This window comes from Pseudomassariella vexata (assembly GCF_002105095.1).
Source record: "Pseudomassariella vexata strain CBS 129021 chromosome Unknown BCR38scaffold_23, whole genome shotgun sequence".
NCBI classification, from domain to species: domain Eukaryota; kingdom Fungi; phylum Ascomycota; class Sordariomycetes; order Amphisphaeriales; family Pseudomassariaceae; genus Pseudomassariella; species Pseudomassariella vexata.
This window is the reverse complement of record NW_024467978.1, coordinates 45,866-63,113: the sequence shown is the minus strand read 5'-3', so window position 1 is coordinate 63,113 and position 17,248 is coordinate 45,866. Positions and strand designations below refer to the sequence as shown.

The 17,248-nt window shown below is 50.9% G+C and overlaps 7 protein-coding genes across 7 annotated transcripts; 3 read left to right on the top strand and 4 right to left on the bottom strand.

Moving 5' to 3' along the window:
• Positions 1-637: 637 nt before the first annotated feature.
• Positions 638-2,072, bottom strand: BCR38DRAFT_355900 (guanine nucleotide-binding protein beta subunit-like protein; the record flags this gene model as incomplete). The annotated part of the gene is made up of 5 exons (XM_040856990.1): positions 638-1,063; positions 1,278-1,595; positions 1,691-1,817; positions 1,886-1,923; positions 2,031-2,072. The coding sequence occupies 5 exons, from the start codon at positions 2,070-2,072 to the stop codon at positions 638-640; spliced, it is 951 nt and encodes a 316-aa protein (XP_040710036.1).
• A 918-nt stretch (positions 2,073-2,990) lies between these two features.
• BCR38DRAFT_355897 (uncharacterized protein) lies at positions 2,991-3,864 on the bottom strand (the record flags this gene model as incomplete). The annotated part of the gene is made up of 2 exons (XM_040856989.1): positions 2,991-3,643; positions 3,702-3,864. 2 exons carry the CDS (start codon positions 3,862-3,864, stop codon positions 2,991-2,993), a joined length of 816 nt encoding a protein of 271 aa, XP_040710035.1.
• Positions 3,865-7,163: 3,299 nt separating this feature from the next.
• BCR38DRAFT_451018 (uncharacterized protein) lies at positions 7,164-9,086 on the top strand. Its single transcript, XM_040861433.1, has one exon. The coding sequence runs from the start codon at positions 7,400-7,402 to the stop codon at positions 8,759-8,761; it is 1,362 nt and encodes a 453-aa protein (XP_040710034.1). The 5' UTR covers positions 7,164-7,399; the 3' UTR covers positions 8,762-9,086.
• A 671-nt stretch (positions 9,087-9,757) lies between these two features.
• Positions 9,758-13,444, top strand: BCR38DRAFT_117209 (uncharacterized protein). The gene is made up of 2 exons (XM_040853433.1): positions 9,758-9,813; positions 9,865-13,444. The coding sequence occupies exon 2, from the start codon at positions 9,919-9,921 to the stop codon at positions 13,129-13,131; it is 3,213 nt and encodes a 1,070-aa protein (XP_040710033.1). The 5' UTR covers positions 9,758-9,813; positions 9,865-9,918; the 3' UTR covers positions 13,132-13,444.
• BCR38DRAFT_451014 (uncharacterized protein) lies at positions 13,289-14,585 on the bottom strand. The gene is made up of 2 exons (XM_040861432.1): positions 13,671-14,585; positions 13,289-13,453 (listed from the first exon to the last, which is right to left on the bottom strand). Exon 1 carries the CDS (start codon positions 14,450-14,452, stop codon positions 13,757-13,759), a length of 696 nt encoding a protein of 231 aa, XP_040710032.1. The 5' UTR covers positions 14,453-14,585; the 3' UTR covers positions 13,289-13,453; positions 13,671-13,756.
• Positions 14,586-14,800: 215 nt separating this feature from the next.
• On the top strand, positions 14,801-15,149 carry BCR38DRAFT_308978 (uncharacterized protein; the record flags this gene model as incomplete). The annotated part of the gene is made up of 2 exons (XM_040854640.1): positions 14,801-15,006; positions 15,083-15,149. Coding segments are annotated over 2 exons (273 nt in total), but the record flags the coding sequence as incomplete, so codon positions are not given.
• A 1,057-nt stretch (positions 15,150-16,206) lies between these two features.
• On the bottom strand, positions 16,207-16,837 carry BCR38DRAFT_505154 (uncharacterized protein; the record flags this gene model as incomplete). Its single annotated transcript, XM_040864917.1, has 2 exons — positions 16,207-16,743; positions 16,778-16,837. The coding sequence occupies 2 exons, from the start codon at positions 16,835-16,837 to the stop codon at positions 16,207-16,209; spliced, it is 597 nt and encodes a 198-aa protein (XP_040710030.1).
• Between the last annotated feature and the right edge of the window lie 411 nt (positions 16,838-17,248).

Here is a 17,248-nt window from a genome sequence, read left to right as displayed (position 1 = left end):
AAGGGCCGCAATATAGTTTAAGACCTTGGGGTCTCTGCTCATTGAATAATGTATGGATGGTAACTAGGACGCGCCGGATAAGATCGTTTTTGTAAAGGTTTTCAACCGGCAAGGTCGGACTTGTTTTTGCATGTTGTTTCCAAATGACCAGCAGAGCTCATGCACCATGAAACAGTAGATGAATAGCACCTGATCGAGCTACTCAGCTCAAACACAAGTCGAGGGTGGACGATGTCAACAGTATAGCGAGACCTCGAGCAACTTGCGCCGGATAGGTAGGTTCCTCCGATGTGAGATATTCAGGGTCCACATCCGGTACAGCAATGGATCGCAGCTTGACAACCGTCACTAATATGGCTGAGAAAAGGTCTTCACATACGGGGACCGAACACGATGGTTTGCGAATTTTTTTTGTTCTCTTCACATTGGGTAGGATGCAATAGCAGCTCTTGATGCGCAGAAACGCAGCCTCTTCTGATCTCATTGCATATCAATCAATATGTGATTGTCATCATTTCCCTCTTGCAAAGACCATGTAGAAAATGACAAGCCCATCCATACGCCTAGTCAATGACGTGCCCCGGTTCTCAGAGTCCAGTCCACCCCAGCGTTTTTCCAGCTTCAAATCAAGAGATTACTATGCTCTCGACATGACACCCCACGCGCGGATGATGTTGTCGGTGTAACCAGCGAACAGAGTCTGGCCGTCCGCACTCCAGGCGAGCGACACGCACTCGGGCTCTCGGCTCTTCTTACCAACCGAGGGGAACTCAGGCTTCAACTCGTCGACCTTGCTCTTCTTCTCCAAGTCGAAGATGATGATGCTGCTAGCCGTGGCAGCGCAAAGCCAGTATCGGTTGGGAGAGAAGACCAGGGCGTGGATCTCGTCACCGGCGTTCAGGGAATAGAGGTGCTTGGACTCGTTAAGGTCCCACAGCATGGTGGTACCGTCCTTGCCACCGGAAGCACATAGAGAACCGTCGGGGGAGATGGTGACAGTGTTAATGTAGCCGGTGTGTCCAATGTGGTCGGTCTGCAGCTTGCAGGTAGAGAGCTCCCAGACCTAGTCACTCGAGTTAGCATGCTAGTCTACTGAGAATTGGTTCACCGCTAGAAAACCGTAGATTTGCGCTTCAATATCAGGGCAATGGTGTGAAGTAGTCTCATGGCAAGCCGAAGCAAGCTCTGAAGTAGCAAATACTTTGTTGCAATACATCATGTGAAGCATTCGCAGATCCGACGTTTTTCCAGCGCATGCAGTGGAGCGTGGGACTCACCTTCACAAGCTTGTCCCAAGAGCTGGAGACAATGACGGGGTTCTGGGGGTTGGGGCTGAAGCGGACGCAAGAAACCCACTCGGTGTGGCCCTTGTCGGTGATGGTGAACTTGCAGTCACCCAGGGTGTTCCACAGCTTGATGGTCCTGTCGCGGGAACCGGAGACGATCTGGCGGTTGTCGGCGGAGAAAGAGACGGAGAGAACGTCGTTGGTGTGGCCGACAAATCGGCGGGTGGTGGTGCCGGTAGCGAGCTCCCACAGGCGCAGAGTCTTATCCCACGAGGCAGACAGAGCGTAGGCACCGTCGGAGGAGATGACCTGAACGCACCAATCCCGTCAGTCTTTCATTTCCAATTCCACAACCTCGATCCGTCTCCCGTTCTCATAGCAGTAAGATAGACAGATAAACGTACGCAGTCGGAGACGATGTGGGAGTGGCCGTGGAGAGATCGCTTGGGGTAGCCGTATTGCGACTCGTCGCGGGTCAGGTTCCAGATAATCAGGGTCTTGTCACGACTGGCGGACAGGAGCATGTTGGGGCTAGAGGAATTCGGTCAGTAATCCAGCACATATCCAATGTAGCCGGCAGGTTTGTTCGGTTGTCTTACTTCTCCATCGACGTGGCCAAGCTGGTGACCCAGCCATTCTAAACGCAATGTTAGCTACTGCCATCGTAACTTGCACGGTGCGATGCAGAGCAAGCGCATTGCATCTTTCTGCGGTCGCGGCGAATAGGCGGAAGGGCGAACTTACGTGGCCCTCGAGGGTGCCCTTCAAGATCAGCTGCTCAGCCATTGTCACGGTCTGCTTCAAGTCTGTCGAAGGGGGAAAGAGCTTGATTTGGAGGGGAGGGCGTGAAAATGTCGAATTAAGATGTTTGGCAAGGCCGAGCTGGTCACTGCGACTTCCCAATTTTTCGGCAAAATTTGTGTGGGATTGTTTTAGGGTCAGGTAATCGCTAGCCGCTTTGGAACCTCTGGTCTGCAGGGTTTGGATGTCAGCCTTGCGGGGCAGTGGCCAATCAGCATTAACTTGAGGATAGAGCGCAGTCTGAACAGGTAAGAGAGCTGGTCAAAGCTTCTCCATAGGCTTCATGCCTCATAATGATACCTTTAGTTAAGCAGTTTTGGAGGTGGACATTTTGATGTGGCTTGCTAGACAGTATGTCTCGAACAGTTCCAGTATATTTGAAATAACAGAATCAATTCGTTTACTTGTCTCCCAAGGAGTGCTATCAAAGATCTTTTGCCCAAGGTACGAATATTTGACTCCCATGTACCAGTACCGGGGGTATCTTGAAATCAACGCTCCAATGCAAATGCTGCCAATGCTTACGAACGCCAGTGCCAAACCGAGCCAATGCTATGACACCTAATACCTACCTAAACAAGGCAATGTGCCGCCGGACCATGTAAAGGTCAGTCCAATACGTATTTCCGAATATTCTCCATCAACGCGGCGTTCGGTTGTCGAAGGTCATCAACATTACAATTAGCAGGCACTCTCTGCCATCCAATCCTGACGCTATTCCATCAAGCTCTTCAGACCACAACCCCCCCCCAAGTCAGGAATATGGTTAAAGTTTGCGCAAACGAAGTTATGGGGGAGACGAATATAAACGGACGAGAACCAGTATAATCTGTCGATCAAGCCTTGGGTTGATGCCGACCACGATTCTCCTGTGTAGCCTCGTTAGCCGCTTCTCAAATTCCATCACGCAGTGCCTCTGGTGCTCACTCTTGGAAGCTCCTTCCTGGCAAACGGCAGTGTGTAATCCACGATCACACTATGATCTGCGATTTCCTGCGTTATGTCGCTGGAGGATGCATCTCGCGGGGAATACACCTTCATCATGTCCTCCCAATAAGTGTACCGTTCCTTGCTCAGTGGGTTGCGCTTCGATATCTCCTTGGCTTCTTTATGGCGGCTGATCTTAGCGGCTCGATCAATACGTCTCAGCGCCTTTTCGCCCTTCCTTGCGTCCGCTGATGCCTCGGCCCGTTTCTTCTGCGTATCCTGAGAAGGAGCCTCTACCATGGTAGACTTGTATGTGTGCTTGCTGGGGAAAGCAGGCATTGTTTTGGGGATCCAAGGCTTATCCTTTCTGTCATCGTTGCCATCAAGCTCCTCGCCTAGAAAGTCTATCGTTTCCGCTCGGAAGTAATCTGCGTTCTCGGGGATTGGGATCGGGTCGTAGTAGTCCGGCTCCAGCTTCTCCCTCGCTACTGGGTTCTTGAGGTGTGGCTTCAGGAAAGAGATAGGTATATTGTGGCGTCGAAGCACAGTCTCAAAGTCGGCAGGTGTTGGGTATTCTCTGCGTGAAGCTTCCGCAATGACCTTGGTGTGTTCAATGAAGGTAGCCAGGTCTGCAGAATAGATTTAGCATAGACCAAATACGAACCTCCCTGCTGACGTCTAACTTACATGTCTCGACAGTTGCGGTGAAACTCTCCAAGGATTCTTCAGTTGCAGAGTCGAATCCAACGTGCTGTAGCGCAAGAGCAATCCCTCTTCGCAGACCCTGTCTCATGCCATCATCTGCCTGAGGCCTTCTTACTTGTTCCAGAGCACCGACGGTACCTGGCATTGGCTCGGGTTCCAGGGTCTCTGTACGCTGGCGTTTGCTTGCGCGATCACTCTTGTCGTTGTGCTCGTTCGAAGAGGGTCGTTTCTCAACTGGAGTCCAGAAATCCATATTGTGTCTCTTCGCGAAGGCACGATATAGGTAGATTGGTGGGGAGGGCTCTTGGTGAGAGGCCGCAAGTCGCGTTGCCGCAATATAGGGCCCGAAGAGAAGATCGATAGCGACAGTGAGAGATGGTAGCGTCTGATAAGTCTGACAAATTATAGGTGTTCTTGTCAAGAATGTTTTGGTAAGTGGGTGCGGCAGGCGCTGCCAAATGCAAAGTCACGCAAATCGGTTTGATCTAGGCTGCTGTGAAGCCGTGAACGATGGGCAATGAAGCTCCAGAGGAAAGAGCGACGGTGGTCGGTATTTTGAAATGCCGATGGATGGGTAATGGTCCGTGGCGACTGCTTCCCCACGCCGAAGTGGGGTCAACAAGACACCACACATCTCAGAATCTCCGACCTAAACACTACAACTTTCTATTATAATAAGCTAACGAAAAGCTGTAAAAGCAAGCCTTGAAATATATATTCAGGCAAAAACATAAGAAATATAGTGTATCTGAAAGTAGAGTTACATCTGAAGGTTCTGCTTACTAATTAAAGATCAAGTTAATTAAATGAACTTTGAAATCTAAGAAAAAAATAGTAACTTTAGATAACGTGATTGTACACCGAGCTGGCCATGACACCGAGCTGGCCACTTTGATGCGCCAACGCGACCGGCCAACTTAATCTTTGATTTTCTCAACAACCAATTATGGCAAAGTCATACAACGAAGCAGACTTAATGCTAGCCCTTCAAGCTCTCAAAAATGACCAAAAACTTAGTCTCCGACAAGCGGCAAAAACGTACCAAGTCCCCCGAAGCACCCTCCAAACGCGTAAAAACGGCGTACTTTTCCGACGCGATATTTTGCCCAATTCACGAACTATGACAGAATTAGAAGAGGAGGTCATTATCAAGCATATACTGGACTTAGATGCACGAGCGTTTCCGCCCCGGATTGCTGATGTGGAAGCAATGGCAAATTCTATCCGCGCGACACGTAACGCAGGGCCCATTGGAACGCGCTGGGCCTCGAGGTTCGTCGCACGTCGCAAAGAGTTGAAAACTCGTTGGAACCGTCCTTACGATTACCAAAGGGCCCAATTCGAAGATCCAAAGCTTATTGCAGATTGGTTTCGGCATGTTGCGAATGTTATCGCGAAATACAGTATCCAAGAGTCGGACATCTACAACTTCGACGAGACTGGGTTTATGATGGGCAAGATCTCAACCAATATAGTAGTTACGAGCTCCGAACGACGTGCCAGGCCGAAATCAATACAGCAAGGTAACCGGGAATGGGTTACCGTAATCCAAGCGGTCCAGTCTACCGGTAAAGATTGGAGAATTAGACCTAGTCCAAAAGGATGTACGACTAACGAGATCGGTATGGAATTTATTAAAATAATATTAAATACGCCGTAGGTGTTAACCCTCGGTGCCTCTACAAGTACTCCCTTAAGGGGCTATAGATGATATAGCGGGCCCTTAAGCCGCGTCGGGCGGTTATACAGGTAAACTTGTAGCCAAACGACTACTAAACCTCCTGTCCCTCCCTAAGTCTGTGCTACAACCCCTGCCTGAACTACCGATAAGTGTGGTAACGTGGCACTTAAATTCGTCCTCAGGGGTGGGATGCTGCTGATGTGCAGAAGATGCTCGACTATTTTTTTTGTCGCGACAAGTCGTAGTATCTGCTAATTGGGGTTCTCGTCGAGCGTATACATCCCAACCATACGCTCAAGTGGATAGACCGTAACGTGGTCTAGACGCTCGCAAGAATCGCGGCGAGAGGGCGTGCTGCGCGCCTTCTATCGTGAGGGGACGGGTTCGCCGACGAGCGTTATCGGATAGGCGAGGTCCGATAAGGGGCCGGATTAACGATTCGAATTCTGGACCGGCTGTCGAGTTATATTCCGCCGACGTAGTGCTTGACGGTCGACTGGCTAGGATGCTCGTAATCCTAAACTGCACCAATCTCCCTATTATCGCTAGGTAGGCGAAGTCAACAAGGTGGGCAGCGCGCCATAAGGGTTGACTAAACCCCCTTGTGTGTCAGCTGCAGGATTCGAACCCGCGACTCGTCACCGACTCAAGTGGGTGAGGCTCAAATCGGGACTTATCTACCAGCGAAGTGACCAACTACACCAGCCGACGGAATTTATTAAACACGTCGATAATTGTACGAAATATGGAAAGTCCGGGATATATCGATTGTTAGTGTTGGACGGTCACGAGAGCCACGTTTCCGGCGATTTCGAGCTATATTGCAAAGAACACAAAATTGTAACTTTGTGTTTGCCTCCGCACTCATCTCACATCCTCCAGCCACTTGACGTGGCCTGTTTCGGTCCATTAAAGTGGGTGTACGGCCAGATGGTAGAGAAATTGATACGCCGGTCACTAACACATATTGCGAAGGAGGACTTCTTTCCTATCTTCAAAGACGCCTTCTTTGCAGTTTTCGGCGAAAAAAACGTTCAAGCTGGCTTTCGAAGGGCAGGGCTTGTTCCATTCAATCCAGAAAGTGTGATTTCAAAGCTGGACGTACGATTACGGACCCCGACGCCTGTTGGCTCCCCAGAAATCGCAACCCGACCGTGGGTATCAAAGACGCCACAGAACCCGATAGAGGCTCATGCACAGTCTACTTTTGAAAAAGCGCATCTCCGAGCATCAGAATAGCTCTCCGACGAATATTTTCTCAGCTGTCGACCAGTTTGCGAAGGGAGCAAAAATGATAATGCACGAGCTCGCCCTCGTACGGGCCGAGTGCGCTGAGCTTCGAGAGGCAAATAAGATGCTAAGCCGGCGCCGGAGGACTAAAAAAATGCAATTACGGGAAGGAGAATCACTTATTTTCCAAGAAGGACAGGACCTACGGGACTTTAGGGAGTTGGCGACGCAGATACAGCAAGAAGAGCGCCGAAATGGTGGTCGCGCAAAGCGTGTTGAAACGCGCCCGAGGCGCTGTGGTATTTGCAACGGGACTGGGCATAATGCGCGAACTTGTAAGATCGCATTGCCATCTTCTGGAGAGGAAGATTCAGAGTAGTTTCAATTGATTTACGGCGTTGTGGTTTTACTATCGTAAAATTTATTTGCGAGGTTATGTAAGGGTGGCCAGCTCGGTGTACATTCACGTTATGTGCAACCCAACACGTCGATAATTCATAATTATTTGGTCCTCAAGTCATACTTCTTGGCAGCTTATTTCAGCTCTGAATGTTAGAATTGTTCTCCTAATAGAAGACGAAGACCTGCTTGACTACATATCGAGTCAGATTATGAGACAAACAGCCAGCGCAATGCGGTGAGCGATAAAAAGGGGTTTGTGGCTCTTATCAATTGGTGGTGATCTGGCTGTCTCACATCTCGAGGCCCATTCAACAAGCTTCACTGAACAAGTTCCAGGAAGCCGACTCCACAACATCCCAATCGCAAAATGGCGAGCTCAAGCGGGCTCATTAAGAAGCTCAAAATCACAGAGCCGCTCAGCACATTTCCCTTCTCAATCTTGGACCATGCCGACACCCTCGAGCAGCTAGACGTCTCGGGAACCGGCCTTTCCAGCTTGCCACGGGAAATCAGCAGGTTGAAGAAACTCAAGATTGCATTTTTCTCCTACTGCAACTTTACTGTGTTCCCAAAAGAGTTGGCATCATGTCCTGCGCTGGAGATGGTGGCCTTCCGGGATAATGGCATGGAGGATATCCCCGAGGATGTTCTTCCGCCCCGACTACGCTGGTTGATACTCACCAACAACGCGCTCACCAAGTTGCCAAAGAGCATTGGCAAGTGCTCGCGGTTGCAAAAATGCATGCTCTCAGAAAACCAGCTTCACGACCTGCCCGAGGAAATGATGGCATGCCAGAAGTTGGGTCTACTTCGACTGTCAGCTAATCGTATCGAGACCTTGCCAAGCTGGCTCTTTCAGATGCCCGAACTCTCGTTTCTTTCCTTCGCTGACAACCCCTGCTCTACGGCATCTGGTACATCGTCCATCCCCTCTCCCAGCCTTGCACAAGTATCCTGGTCGGATCTCGAAGTCCAAGAGTTATTGGGAGAGGGCGCCTCGGGTATCATCTCCAAGGGCATATGGAAAGTCAATGGACAGAAGCATGATGTGGCTGTGAAACTATTTAAAGGCGATATCACCAGTGATGGCACACCAGTGGACGAGATGCGGGCGTGCATCGTGGCCGGAGCCCATGACAATCTCATCGATCCTCTAGGCAAAGTTCACGATCATCCAAACAAGAAAGGGCTCGTCATGCAGCTCATTCCCCCAAACTACTCTACTCTGGGCCTTCCACCGTCACTGCAAACCTGCACCCGGGATTGCTTCTTGCCTTCCATGGGACTAAGTACGTATCAAGGGCTGGGGATTTTGATGAGCATCGCGGCCGCTGCTGTCCACTTGCACGAGAAGGGGGTTTCTCACGGCGATCTGTATGCCCACAACATCCTGTACAACGAGGATGGCCATGCCTTACTAGGCGATTTTGGAGCTGCATCCATCTACGCGGGCACGGCTTATCCAGTGGAGCGACTCGAGGTACTCGGCTTCGCGCACCTACTTGAAGATGTATGGGGCTTAATCAAGCCGGGTTTCAATGGAACGGAATTGAGGGCCCACATGCAACTCGAGGCACTGCATAAAAGATGCGCATCTACCAACGTCATTAAACGTCCGGGTTTCCATGATATTCTCGCAGAGTTGAGTGGTTTGCATACTTTGCTGAGTAGCTCGCATATCCACAGGATTAGAAACAGGCGGCCGAGTCTCGTCGAAGTGCGAGCCTAAAGGGGACTGACTAAGTGGTTTTTGGTATGTTGTCACAGGATTGGCTTAGAGGTATAGAAAAGGGAATGATCTGGGTATTGGCAACTAGATCGAACCAAGTATCAATAGATGTGGCGTCTTTAGCAGAACGAGAGGCACCTGAAGGGCGTTCAATAGTCGCCGGGTTGTTATACTAACATAGACATATTAGTGGACGAATCAAGAGAAAAGAGAGCGAAAGTACGGGGCAAGATCGCAAGTAGCTTTCAGCCGGCAGTGAATTAGACTGAATTGATCATCTGCACATCCACATTCAACTGTGTGGCATTCGCAGCCTCGATACGGGAGTCAACGTTGACAAGCGGGTACTGACAGCCGCGATGGCTTGAAGACGGATGCTCCCAGTTTCATACGATTCTCGACCTTTCGTCGTACAATAATACTCTCAAAGTTTCTTGGAACTTGATCCTTAAGTGAATTGGCATGTGTTGAGTTGGTGTTTACCCTAGTGTTGATGCTGTTGTGGTTGACGACTGACGACAAGGGACGCTCTTGCGACAACCTCAGGATGTTGCAATGCGCCGGGAATCGCCCGGCTCTCGCCATTTACATGTTTTAGAACGACCAGCTTTCACGGCCAGTACCTAGTTGTTATCTCAAATATCTCCGAGGACTTTTACCATTTTGCTTGACCTCTTAGTTATTCGATGGTAACCCCAAATGTCCCGGGAGGTAACCTTGATTGCGAGAAGAATGGTGGTTTGTTCACCCTTAAACTTTGCCTGCCCCTGCAGCTTTTCGGCCCCCGCCCTCATGTGGTGCGACCGAGCTATCTCGCATTTGAAAATAGAGTTTACCTGTGTCGCATGTATTGGCAGATCTAAAGTAGTCCGTATCGCGCCTTAATATATGTCATGAACAATCCCTTCAGCTGCCTTCCCCTTCAGGTTGTCGGGAGTCTGTTATCAGGATCCCTCTATTCGCCACAGTCTCGAGGGGTCGCGGAATCTAACGCGCTTGTGATCGCGACACTATGGGGGACGTCGACTACACTTAGGCCTCTTCATCCTCATGTGAGCATAACCTAGGCACATGCTCATGTCTTCCTCTGATGCAGAAAACAGCTTTATCGCCATCGATTATAGTTCCATCATCTTCATGTTGAAAAAGCCGCCATCATGCTGCCCATCGATGCATCCATGTTCCCGCGGCTGAGCACGCGCAAAGCCCTGATCGTCGTGGATGCTCAAAATGACTTCTTATCTGAAGATGGCGCCTTATATATTGGAAATCCCACCGGTTTGACGGATCGCATCGTCCAACTCGTCCGGGACTTTCGGCCACATGGTCCTATCGTCTGGGTCCGCAGCGAGTTCGAACGGCCAAGGCCTGTCAACAGCGAACAAATACTGACTTCAGACAGCCCGATGGCTGGAGCTCGGCGCGCCGTACCTCGAGGCCGAAGGCCACAGGCCAATCCTCACAATCAGACTACCTCTGATTGTCCAGAAGGGTTTCTTTCAGGAAAGCCGGGCACGCCGGAATGTGTGCGCCCAGACAGCACCGGATCAAACTTCCATCCAGCAATCAAGGAGATTATAGAAAAGAAGGATTTGCAGTCGGTCAAGTCATTCTATTCTGCCTTCAGGTCGGAAGAGCTCGTGCGGCGATTAAGAATGAGGATCGTGACGGAGTTGTACATCTGCGGCTCTCTGACCAATGTCGGTGTGTTGGCGACCGCCATTGACGCCGCCAGTCACGGATTCGACATCACTATCATTGAAGATTGTTGTGGACACCGGAGTTTGATGCGCCACAACAATGCGCTGAGAAAATTCACTGAGCACACGGGTTGCGTAGCAATTACTAGGGAAACTCTGCTGGAGCTCTGGAACCCCTCGCCCAAATTGGAAAATGGTCCACAGGGAGAATTTGAGGGCGCAAAAGAGACACAAAGTAAGGCTCTCGCCGATTCTGATGGCAAGCTCCCAGAGAAGAGCAAATTATCGGCGTCGGCGTCAGACCTTGACTCAGCGCTTGCGAAGTTGTCATTAGATGCTAAGCCACCAACTGAACTGCCTGAACTTCCAGGCCCTGCGAAGGCTACGTCGCCACCAGACCGAAATTGGTTAAAGCAAGAGCGCTTGAAGCTTACAAGAGAAAGGCTTTCTATCAATGAACCCAAGGCTCCTCTGGGCGATAGCTCGAGTGTCCCTAACAACGGTAATGCCGTAGCCGACGAGGCCGAGCTCCCAGGTCCGGCCAGAGCAGCCAGAGCACCAACCAATCAGACACGGTCACAAAGTGAGCGTCTCAGGGCAATGAGAGCAAAGATACCAGAAAATGCCTTCAAAGCATCTCCAGATGACGACTTGAATGCGCCCGATTCCGGAGACGATGCGCCTAGACGGCCCAAGCCTGAAGCGCGCACGGCACCGGCATCTCCGCCCGCCGACAACTGGTTATTTAGTGAGCGTCTGCGCTTCATGAAAGAAAAGTTAGCAGCGAGAAGTGTCAAGAACTCTCCAGACGACGATCTGAACGCAAATTCCGGAGATGACTCACAAGATGAGTTGGCCAACACAGCGCGAGGCAAAGAGACTAAGGCTCAGCCGCAGAGTGGCACATATGGAAAAGTCGAGAAGTATGTGGAAACATCACTTTTGAAGCCAACAAACGGTGTAGTCGAGAAAGACGGGTCAAATTCGAGTCACCCAAAAGACGGAGAAAGAATCGATGCAAAGAAATCAGGATTGACAAGGGAAAAACTCAACACATCGGGCAAAGAATCTCGAGGCATGGATGGTTTAGACACGATCGCTGACGACATGGAGCGCACACTCAATTTCAAAGACGAGCCTCAAAATAGGGTAGAAGGCCACGCTGCAATGGATTCAAGTGAAGAGAGCCTTATGGGTGAGAGTGAGCCATTATGCGAAGGAGACACCAAGATCGTGTACAACGTTCTTCTAGAGCCACTATCGAACAACATATTCGATAAGATAAGAGATGAGGTGCGCTGGCAGAGAATGTCGCATCAAGGAGGCGAAGTACCAAGACTCGTTGCCGTTCAAGGGCAGGTCGACAATGACGGGAGCATGCCTATTTACCGACATCCATCAGATGAATCACCGCCACTGCTCCCGTTTTCACCTACAGTCAATGAGATCAAAGAGATTGTCCAGCAGCGTGTGGGTCACCCCCTCAACCACGCCTTGATCCAGTTTTACCGTGATGGAAACGACTACATCTCAGAGCACAGCGACAAGACTCTTGATATCGCAAAAGGCAGCTTCATCGTCAACGTTAGTCTAGGCGCAGAACGCACCATGGTCCTACGAACGAAACGACCACCCAAGGTCCACGACTCAGATACCCCCAAGCCCGAGTCCGCTACGGCACCAGGCCCAAAACGCGAGGTGCAACGCGCTCAGCTGCCCCATAACTCCATGTGCCAAATGGGCCTGAAGACCAACGAGCGCTGGCTGCACGCCATTCGGCAGGACAAGCGCCTTGACCGCGAAAAGTCCGAGGCGGAGCTCGCGTATGACGGCGGTCGCATTTCGTTAACGTTCAGGCAGATAGGAACTTTCCTGGACCGCGACAGCAGGCTGATCTGGGGGCAGGGTGCCAAGGCCAAGACGAGGGGCGAGGCACACGAGGTAGTTAACGGCCAGACGCCCGAGGCGATCAATATGCTGCAGGCGTTTGGGCGGGAGAACCAGTCGGCTGACTTTGATTGGGATACCTTCTACGGCATCGGGTTCGACGTGCTGCATATCTCAGCTTCGCCGCGGCTGTTCACGTCCGGTGATAAGGTGGTGAATATGCGCATTCAGTTGATGCTGGCTGAGTTTGGGGTCGGGTATGCGAAGGGGAGCCTGTCGCCCCTGTTCAACTGGAAAAACGCGAAGCGATCCAAGGACGCCGCCGGAGCGGTGCCTGAGAGCCTGCCTATCAAATTCGTGGATAATGATTTGGGCAAGTCCGCAGTCCAGGGCGATATCGCCATTATGATGTACCTCGACCGCGTATATGGTAAGGGCGGCGAGACGGTATCTCAGCCCGAGCTTGCGAGACAGTTCGCCCGGTTCCAACAGGGGCTTGGCGTGCTAGACAAGCATAGAGCGAGCCAGAATATCAGAGAGTTGAAGCGCGAATTGGATATTTGGGAGGGGTATGCAGGAGAGGCGGAGTTCATTGCTGGATCGTCGATGACACTTGCTGACTTTGCCTTCTGGCCTGTGCTGCATGATATTTTTCAGGTGGAAGACGGCCTTGCTGGGCTGGAGAACTTAAAGGTTTATTATAAGCGGATCAAGGGGAGAGAGTCGGGCGAGCAGGTGCTAAGTGTCCCCACGGCTAAAGAAGCGGGTACTCCGAAGAAATAGGATTGAGGAGACAGGTACATGGGTTGGATCACCGAGGTCTTGTATAATTCTTTGGGGTAACAGTCAGGCTTCAACAGCTGCACCTGTACGTAGTACTGGTTGTCCCACACCGAATAGCGGTTCTTACGTCTACTAATGAGTAAATTCAATATATCATAGCGCAGGACTCCTAAAAACTTGTAATTATGCACTGCGATCGGCATCTCAGTAGTGATATTAGTGAGCTACTTACATACAGCGAATCGGCTAGCCGTTCGAATCAACATCATGGAATTGACTGAACATAACTATGGCCCACGTGCCCAGCAACCCTCGTGGGTTCCTAAATACAACAGGTCAGCATCAATTGAACTCAGATCATGATAAACCATGGGTAAGGGAACAGCTGCATCAGAGTGGATTTCATCGATCAAAGAATATCTCAGTCCCGTCTTGAAACATGTTTTTGGGTGACAAATATCGTCATTACAGCATTGGTGATTTGGGGATGGCAAGTAAAAGCACTGCGGGTACCTCATAGACTCCGTACTCACACGCACCATCTTACCGTGTTCAAACATCTCGACGACCTTGTCTGAAAAATTCCCATACAGCTCATTCCATGACCTCGGATCGCCGACCAACGTCACCCATCCCACCGATACACCCCCAATCTACCCCCAGCCGCAACCGCCTCCCACCCACGCGCATCCGCAGTAGCCTGCCTCTTCTCCCGCTCCTTAAGCGCCTCCTCCACACACATACCCACCCCGAACCCAGCAATCTCCTCCCGCCTGACCTCAAGCCAGCCCTTCCAAATCGCATTCACGTCGCCCCCAGTACCGTTGATGACAACGGTTCCCCACCAGGCCCGATCCCGACTCCCGTGCGCCGCGTACAACATGTATTCGGCTGCAGACGACACCGCAGCCTTGACAGCGGCCGGTGAGCGGGCAGGGCGGTAGACGTAGAGGTGCTTCAGGTCTTGCGTGGTGGCGGGGTAAGAGCTGCTCACTTTCACCTTCCCGTCGTCTGACTGCGGATTTTGGAACGAGGCACCGCTAGTGCTGCCATTATCATTGCTATTTCGGACAACGATACGTGTCACATCAAAGCGGTAGTCTGCATCGACGACTACGACGGCGTAGCAGTGCGGTGCGGCGATAAGGGTGGAGATGAGGTGGTACAGGAAGGCGAGGTAGCGGCCGGTGAGCGAGAGGATGGGGGGAGGGGCAGATTGGGTTGCTTTCTGGTAGCGGGATGCGAGGGCGGAGAGAGCTGGGAAGGGGAGGGGAGGGTGAGAGGACGATTTGGTAAGGAGACTTGAAGTGCGAAGTACCATGATAAGCTGTTGTTTAATAGCGGTTAGCTGTTAAGTTACGAGACGGGGATGTAGTTGGGTGTAGTGAGGTGAAATAGGCGATAAGATAACGCAGTGAGGCGGAGTGGTGAAGCTTTGTCCCATGTCAGGTGTGACGACTTCAACTCCAGCGTTGACGAATTGAAGCCAAGCACCAGAGCAGAAAGCGATCCAACTTACCTCATCGAGACTACCCTCTTCGATTTCGCCCAGCAATCGCGCACCAACGTGTTGCGCAGGCGCAGCATCCATTTTGTTTCAATCTCTCATTCAAGCCTGTCCTCGTATGCTATCAGACCGTTGAATGATCTTCCCCGCCACAAACGCAAGATGACACCACCGTGCCGCGTCTTCGCATCCGATGCGCTGGAATCCGAAATCCAAACGGATCTGACGGGCCGGAAGCGCAAGGGCGGCGATATTGAGCTGGCCAAGTGCAAGCTGTTCTCGATGATGCAGTATGAGTGCACCATTGACAAACCTGAGCAAGCGTCCAGTCCTGTCAGGTGTTTGGAGGTGCAGCGTTGGTTTCGGCAGTGAGTTGTTTCGTCTCCACTTTTCGTCGGTGTTGGGCTCCAAGGCTGAGCAGCACAAGTATTAATTTATGGATAGGTGTCGAGATAAAAGAGGGACTTTTATGGTTGAGACTACCAATTGGGAGGGGAGGGAGGAAGAGGCGACGAAAGAAGTTGCGACAAAAGTCAAAGGTCGAAGTACTGGTGATGGTGGGGCTTGGGTTAACAGCTGGAGGGGTTCTTGGTGACAACTTATGACAAGTCTCGACATCAATGGGTGCCTAATTATGCCGATGGAAGACCCAATTCATGATAATATGTTTCGCTGCAACTGGTTTGATGCTTGGGCTTGCATTGCATCGGTTTTGGGGTGGAGCTTACCTCAGAATGTCTCGGGGGCAACTCGACCACCAGAACGCTATCCAGTGCCAGTCCAGAGTCAGTGGTAGGAGGAACAGTGTGCATAGCAACCATTCCAGGCATACTTTTCTCGTTTTCCAAACAGATTCTGCGACCACATGATAGTCTCAGAGTTCGAAGATTCTCACGTCATGCGACACTTTGCTTGATAAAACCCACACCCTACTTTCTAATGAGGAAAAAGCTTCACCTTACACTGTATATATATCTGTTCATAGAACATCATATGCCACCGCCAGACGTTCTCGACACCGGAAGGTTCAAAGCAAAAGACAGAAAAACATGAGGCCTTGTCCCCGCCAGGTCCAAGCAACAACAGCGTCCATGTTCATGACATGTTGGGAGATGACCAACTCCCTAGGACAGGTACTTCAGCCCCTCGATCATTCTACTGAACCCAATCACCTCATCTATATCGGTCCCGAGGTCCTTAACGCCCCAAAATGGCTCCTTCTCTTCTTGAAGATCACAAAATTCGCCGTGCTATAACTGAGTCCAATCTCGTTGCCGGCAGGGACCCAAAGCTTCGTTTAGGCCTCCAGAGAGCACTTGACAGAAGGCGCCCGTCTTTCTCATGACCTTCGATCAGACTTCTATTATCTCTTGGAAGGTTCACTTCTCCAGAGCGACATTGGCATACCGACCAAAGGTGCTCAGTACGTTGGCAAAGGCTTGGCAGACCCAAATACCTGGGTTGACGGTCATGTCGCTCGGGAGGAGGATTTTGGCGTCGGGCTTGGTCGGCACGACTTGGATATACTTTCTATTGTTGTGTTGTCCACGGTCATATGTTGCCATTACCTATAGGCAGAACAGGGGGGCGACTTGCGTATTCGATAGGCTTGGGAAGTGGGAAGAAAGCCAGTGTTTGCGGGTAGTATCCACAGTAGAGATATGTCGTCTTCTTGGCCGACTCCAGTAACTCAAATTTGATCCGGGAATCCACGTTGGCCTTGCATTCAATGTGAGGAACGATATGTTAGTTGTTGATTCAAGCTTTGCGCTTGGTGTGGTGAACCATGGGTAGTGCTCGAAGGTAGGGGTCTGCGCTGCGGCCCCGGCCAGCTTCATGTCGCGATCCTCTCCGATCTCTCCAGCTTCGTCTTCGGTTTTGCCCAAGTTCAGATGTTCCCACAAGTTTGTGACGGTAAATATGGCGTGGACGCCCTGTGCATATTGCGGATGTGGTGTCCGAGCGGATTCGCAAGGGAGCAATGTCGAGCTGTACTTTGAATACGCCTCGGCCGGAGAATCTTTATCGTAAGCTTGCTTGGACCACTTCGATACCCTCTTCAGAAAGCTTCTTCGTAGTATCACTTTCTGACTTCCTGGTGATGGCTCAGACTTGCCAGCCAGGGGTCTTCTTCATTACATTCACAACAACACCACCTTGGGCACCAGTGCTTCCGGTCACAGTAATAATTTTGGTCATGATGAAGCCAGAAATGGTATTTTTGTTATATAGGATCATCAAAAGAAGCGAAGAGGCCGAAGAGGTGGGGATGAAGAAGGGGGCTCATATGCTGTTAGATACCCCTCCTTGACGTACCGGCATTTTGACCACGAGCTTATTTTAAATGTGTCTTCGCCGATGTTGTTTCAAAGTGATCAGGGTTATTTTGCCTTCCAGTGCTAGTTGTGGCGCCGAACTCGTAAGAAAGCTTTTACCCCAGCCAGTGGCAAGGACCAACCATCCATCCGATCCATACGTCTTACTGTCAACATGATTATAGGTCCTTCCCCTTGACAGAACTGCATTGACTACCTCAGGGATGGGGTAAAAGGGGAGTATCCCCCAAGCCTCATGTTGCAGATGATGAGCATCAAACACCAGGTCCAATGT

Excerpts from the sequence above, each read along its gene's own strand:
- BCR38DRAFT_451018 (XM_040861433.1), top strand. The coding sequence starts at position 7,400 with ATGGCGAGCTCAAGCGGGCTCATTAAGAAGCTCAAAATCACAGAGCCG.
- BCR38DRAFT_117209 (XM_040853433.1), top strand. The coding sequence starts at position 9,919 with ATGCTGCCCATCGATGCATCCATGTTCCCGCGGCTGAGCACGCGCAAA.
- BCR38DRAFT_451014 (XM_040861432.1), bottom strand. The coding sequence starts at position 14,452 with ATGGTACTTCGCACTTCAAGTCTCCTTACCAAATCGTCCTCTCACCCT.